The sequence below is a fragment of the Orbicella faveolata genome, unplaced genomic scaffold (genome assembly GCF_042242905.1).
Source record: "Orbicella faveolata isolate gen_17 unplaced genomic scaffold, um_ofav_v1 contig_27, whole genome shotgun sequence".
NCBI lineage: Eukaryota > Metazoa > Cnidaria > Anthozoa > Scleractinia > Merulinidae > Orbicella > Orbicella faveolata.
This window is the reverse complement of record NW_028301555.1, coordinates 4,788,032-4,794,183: the sequence shown is the minus strand read 5'-3', so window position 1 is coordinate 4,794,183 and position 6,152 is coordinate 4,788,032. Positions and strand designations below refer to the sequence as shown.

At 40.2% G+C, this 6,152-nt stretch overlaps 1 protein-coding gene across 2 annotated transcripts in view; it reads right to left on the bottom strand.

Annotated features, from left to right (window-relative positions):
- Positions 1-3,025: 3,025 nt before the first annotated feature.
- The window catches only part of LOC110048014 (uncharacterized), a 32,619-nt gene continuing 29,492 nt past the window's right edge, over positions 3,026-6,152 (bottom strand). For both annotated transcript variants that reach the window (XM_089296491.1, XM_089296492.1), the window contains 5 exons: positions 5,643-5,801; positions 5,128-5,223; positions 4,829-4,957; positions 3,973-4,015; positions 3,026-3,604 (listed from right to left, as the gene is read on the bottom strand). In XM_089296491.1, coding sequence (XP_089152617.1) covers positions 3,429-3,604; positions 3,973-4,015; positions 4,829-4,957; positions 5,128-5,223; positions 5,643-5,801 — 603 coding nt within the window. In that variant the 3' untranslated portion in view covers positions 3,026-3,428. The remainder of the gene's footprint in view (positions 3,605-3,972; positions 4,016-4,828; positions 4,958-5,127; positions 5,224-5,642; positions 5,802-6,152) is intronic.

Below are 6,152 nucleotides of genomic sequence, written 5' to 3'. Positions count from 1 at the left end.
CTTCAATGGCTAAAAAATCACGAGATAAAACATAGTTTTCGACAAACGCGATCGTAGCTTTATGTCACGCACCGCCATAACTTCCAAGTTCAAAATGCGCTGGTACCTCTTATGCCTGATGAGGACAACAACTTTGGCGGCTGTTTAGTTTTGGATTTAAGAATTCGATGACTCCACGTGAAAACGCTCTATAAATAGGGCTGACAGATTAACAGATTAACCCTTCTGCGCAACGTACGGGTCTCCATACATCTGCATGTCCCCTGATCCCAGAAGCTCAAAACACTACAAATCATGCCGATTTGAAATAAAATCAACGCAAACTGGATCACAGATCTGTTACAATCGATCGCCACTTGCTGGCCATTATTATGTTTAAATCTAGTTACCAGTTCGAGAAACGTCCGCAGAACGTAATCGCAATGCATGCCGGGAAGGGTCTTTACACCTCGTGCGCGGGAAGACATGGCGGTCGATACAAGACAAATTTTATCACTCTAAAACCAGTTCTCGCTTTCCAAACTTTGACGCTAGCAACGCTTGGCAAATGGGCCACAACTCACCAGAGGGTATTTTTCTTGGGCAAGAACTGCTCTTGGACTTTGCTACCTGGCTCGATCTGACTTCGAACGCCGATAACACGATTACGGTATATCAGCTGCCTTCGAAGTTTCAGAACACATTTTGATTCTTTAAAACGTGCTGATGACTTACGGGTTTATCGAGGCTTTATGATGCCTCTCAACCACCAGGTAGGCACACAAGGTACTTTAAAACAATGCTTAAGATATTAGTTGACAGAGCTCTAATACGGCACATCTCTTTTTTGTTTGATGGCATTTCGTTTGACGCTCGATCGATTCACGTGTTGTGTTCACGTCACAATAACCGGTGTAAACAATCCGTTCCCAGATTTCCGCTCTATATGCTGTGGGATTTGGTTTTGACTTCATACACTATAAACAGTCTGCCTGTTTGCTGTTCAACAAATAAACTCCTAAAGGCATGGCTAGGAAAAGCCAAGTTTTTTGCCAACGTTTTAACTCGAAAACAAAGCAAAAACCAGCGACAAAAATACAGAACCACATTTTTCTATTACATTGAAGACCACATGCAAAAATTCAGCTAATTTGGAGCAAGAAAAAAGAAAAGCAACCAAAATCGTCACTTATCCCCTTTTATGACTAGCTTCTTCAAATGACCTTTTCAGTGTATGCCGGGTTATATGGTATCAGAGACAACAGTATTCACAGGCTCACTGCAATCCTGCTCACCTCTGCATTCAGCCGCCTCCACTAGATCGCGAAGTTAAGAATGTCGAGTTTTCTCTATCAATCCGTTAAGCAAAATTAACGGTACGACATGTGCGAACCACGAGTACAGTAGAACCTACCGCTAACGGCCACCTCTCTACAACGGCCACTTTTTTGTATGAAAAAATAACAATAATAGCCACTCTACAATTTTGGGCATAGATGGTCCCTTACTCTGAGGCTTTAAGTTTCCACGCATACAGACCCATGCATCTCGGGTGCGAACAGATGATCCCATACTTCTCGGGCCAAGAGGAAGAACTAAAATACACATACCCCTAAAAACTTAAGCTATCACCAAATCCCTTGATCATTCATACTGACGGGAGAATACTTCCCCACTAATTTTCAAAACGCGGAAAAATTCAGTTCCTCAGGCTTCATGTTAACGTCGCAGTTTCTCCCTACTTTAAGCGCTTTCTCCAGAGGTTGACTGTCCTTTCCTGTTCCAATTCTCTAACGCGTTTCCTTCCGAGTTTGGGCATGAAGTTCAACTTGCATCGTCTTTTACATCCTGTATTAACTACTTACGACAATTTTCTTCAGTCTCTGTGTTTATTAACTTGACGGTTCCCGGTTGTGTTCCTCCCTCAACCCCGCTTTCCGTATTCCTTGTTTTGGCGCCACTCCCAGAGCTTTAACTGTATCTAATTTTTTTTTTTTCAATACGCTACTCGTAGTAAATTTGATCATCAGTTTAATTTGGTTATCTCTTGCCTCTTTTCACGCCTCCCCTTGTCCATTAGTTCGCGAGTTCCCTAGCGTGTGTCCCTTGTCCATTAGTTCACGAGTTCCCTAGTGTGTGTCAGGTCCAACTCCCCCCCCCCCCGGTAAGTGAGGAACACGCAATGGGGAAATCTCAATTACTGGATAAGAATATGCATGAAAACAGGCTCAGATAATCAACACAGGATGCAAAAGAGCGAAGCACTTTGAATTAATGACCAGATTTGCAGGGAAACGCGTACGAAAAGGAAGTTCGATACAATGGATCCTCTGGAGAAAGCACGAAATGGCGAGTGCGTATGCGGTGGAAGCGGGGAGGGGCTTACGCGACCTCAGTTTTGCGCTTTTTGCAGCGCCTCAATGTATCTCAGTGCCCTCTCGCGATTCGCAGTTTTTCCAGAGATTATTTTGTATCTAACTTTCTGTTGTTCCCACGCACGTTTCCTCGCAACTTTTGTTATGAAATTAAGTTTTGCTATCTTGTACTACGTGGATTTTCTGTAGCATTTTGAAAGCTCCCCTTTAGCTTGTTAATTATTAATTTCCCAATATTTCTAGCGAATTACAATGTATATGCACTTCCCTTTTCGCGCACTACAATTGTGCGGAAAACCTCTTTAACTCGGATAAATTAAAACACGATTTTCAAACATTAGAAACTGGTCATTGGGTCAATGAGCTTCAGAGAGCCCAATCTCGTCATTTTGGAACTGGACCCGATTTGTCTCAATACTCACAAATTCAAACGGCGATATATTTGCTAATCATAATGAGCTGTAGCTTTGACGCTTTCACACAGTAGACATGCAGATAATCCCCTTCCAGTTGAGAAAAGCTGTGATTCATATGTTGGGTTTATTTTAAAAAGTTTTTAAAGGTGTTTGATTAAATATTGAAATGTTTAAGGCGTCAAAATTTTTTAACTTTGGTAGGATCAGAAACGTCTTTTATTCACGCATGTTCTCGAAGATGAGACGCTTATGCACTTATCATGATAATCTGTTCATAATTTATTTTGGACGACAAATTTATACATTATACTACATTTTTTCTGTTTCTGATAACGAAATATATTATGTTCTTCAGTGAATGACAGGCGACAAGTAAAGTTTTTTTTTTTGCGTTTTCACACTTTTGAACCGCAAACGATTTTCGATACGGTCAGAAAAGAAATGACCTTTAAGGCTTGTACATAAAGAAATTGTTCTATGTATATTTTCCAATCTGTTCCTTATGAAGTGGTCTCCTTCTGAAGGCATTGTCACGCAACGATTCTCCCAGTTAAGAAGCGTTGCGTGACGACCAAAATATGGGTTGTCACGCAACTTGTTGAGATTGCAACTTTTTGAAGCAAATGTTTACATGGACACTATCATTACAGGAATAGATCTACAGATTTTTAATCATGATATTGGGAAGTCCGTGACGTCGTCTCTTCCACCCTCCAAGTTCTTTTGCTTCAAGCCTGAGATACTTCAGCCATCTTCGATACTCGCGACTGGAGGATGCTCTGAAGACGTACGTCTCTTTGCCTATTGACATGATCTCAAAGGCGTCCTTCCGTTCTGCAGAAAAACAAAATAGTATGCAGCCAATGAGAGGCAATACTTCATGTGATATGTCAAACAAGAGAGATCGTGTCTTACCACATTTCCAAATATCGAGAGGAGAGTTGAAAATACGACGCGCAGTGGAGTATTTTTGACGAACTTCGAAAAGTTTGGAAATGTGGTGAGCCACTGTCTCTAATGTTTGATATATCTTTTCAGGGGAAGCCACAACCAACGTCATGGTTACGATCTCCCCTATTTAAGCCGAATGAATTATTGATGAGTTTGAGATTAAACCCTTATAAATTGCTCAATTAAAACAGCCTTTTCTAATAAGACCACCTTTTTATATAGACGAATTGCGGGCTTATTTTTCAACTTACCACAGTCTCTGTAAATTACACACATGTCCAAGTACAGTGGTTCCTGCGAGACAGAACAAAGCGAAACAGAAACTTAGCAAAGATCAGAAAACTTTAGGTTTTCTTTGTTCCAGAGTGATTTGCAATGTGATTGGGAGATAAGAACCCGCAGAAAATATAACTATTATCGATTGAATAGGTTTGCTGCGGACCAGATATGTTTTGGTTTTGAGCATCTCGACAGCAACACACATTACTTTCAAAAAAGTTCGGACGATTTTAATTTTGGACAAAAAAGTCCCGAAAATAAAACCATCCGAAATGTTTAAGCGTCAACTAGCGCCAGAGCTCTTAGTTTCCATTACTGATGCCCAACTTTATGGAGCGAACTCTAGTTAAGAGACAGCTTGAAATATGTACTGAATGGCTTGGTAAAATATGTGTTATTTTCTCGTTGGTCTGTTACAACTAAGAACTCGCACATAGTTTCGCATTTCAAGAAGAGTGCGAGAAGAGTGCGAGAAGTGAAATGCAGTTTTAAGTTTTAAGTCATCCATCACGTGTTTTTAATATGAATGTAATTAGACATTTTGAATTTACTCTCTTTCCTTTTTACTCGATGTACATTAATTCTGAAAATTCATTTGGGAGAATTAATAAATGTATTGTATTGGTGTAGCTGTAAAACCCTAAGGGTACAATAAAACTATCTTTTTCATATATAGTAATGTTGTTGTTTCAGTCTAATTCGTGTTTTGTTGGCATAAATTTACTCTAGCTATGTTTCAGCAAAGTTTTCGAAATTTTAACGTCCGAAATTTTTTGCTAGTAATGTACCTATAACGGAATACCGCTGTACCAAGTCATCGTGACCTACCTTAAACAAAGTGTACTTCCCGCTCATCTTCTTTCTGAGAAGAACGACAGCAGCGTCTGTCACGTCACCCTCCCCGGGAAATAACGGCTCCTCACACTCCCCCTCATCGTCAGAGTCGATGCGAACATACTACCAGGGAGGAGAGAGTATAGAAATGTTACTGAACACTTTACAGAACGGGAATGTTTTCAGCCTTGGAAGAGCGAAGCTTTTTGTAAATTTGTTGGTCTAAATAGGAAGCCTTTTAAAAGCACGACCGCTATGGAAGAAATATCGTATGCCCTTTTAAGGATACAAACCTCTGAGTGACCTCTGACGCAGAACAGAGCACACACTGAAATGGCTTTCTTACTGCTACGTCGGTTCCAGCTTGCGCCGAACTCGTGGATAGTGATCTGGAAACGAGTGACAACGTCAAATGTTAAACAGGTTATTTCGATTGAACGAGTTAAAAAGACAAAACGTCCTGAAGTCACATTCATCGTCACATCACCGCAAGACCACTCACATGAATACAAGTCGTTGTATGAGTACCATTCTTACGAGTTGTTCTATTTAGCAATTAGATTTTTTGTATGAGCTCGAGATTTCAATTCTGACGCGTGATAGTTGACGAGGGCACAGCCTGAGTCAACTATCACGCATAGAAACCGACAGCGAATAATCTAGTTGTTTTAGCATAAATCCACTGTAGTCGTTGAAAACTGGTTTTCTGGCCAGATCGGTTAAAGCCATTCAAAGAGAGGTTAAGATCTATCAATACCTCGTATCCAGCGGCAAAAAGTTGATATTTGAGTTTTTGACCCTCACTGACCTGAAATACGCCGTGCATTAAAAGTTGCATTTCCTCCATGGTCCAATTAAGGATATCTGACGCCATCTTCTTCATCTGTAGTTTATCTAGGGAATCTGATCTACCCAACTGTTGGCTGGCTCGATAACGCTTTTGGCGAGATTCAACGGTCGTGTTCAACTGGAAAGAAAGAAAGCGTATTACAAAAATACCCATTGCATTTGAGATTGACTAAAATTTTAACTGAGTAAAATATGTTTATAACGCAAGCAATATTTCTGCAAGCTTTGTCATTTTATTGAACTGACTGAGAATACCCATTGTAACACATGAATTGTTTCAAATTAGGCGCATCTTCCTCATATAGTGATTTTACCGTCAGTCACTCAGATCAATGGAAGTTTGTAGTGTTTAGCTCAGAGATGATCTTCCTTATAGAATAATCATTCAGTTTGTCTTGTCCTGTTTTCTACCCTCAATCAGCCTTATTAACGTGACCATAACTTAAACTTGGGTGAAAGCGGTTTTTAA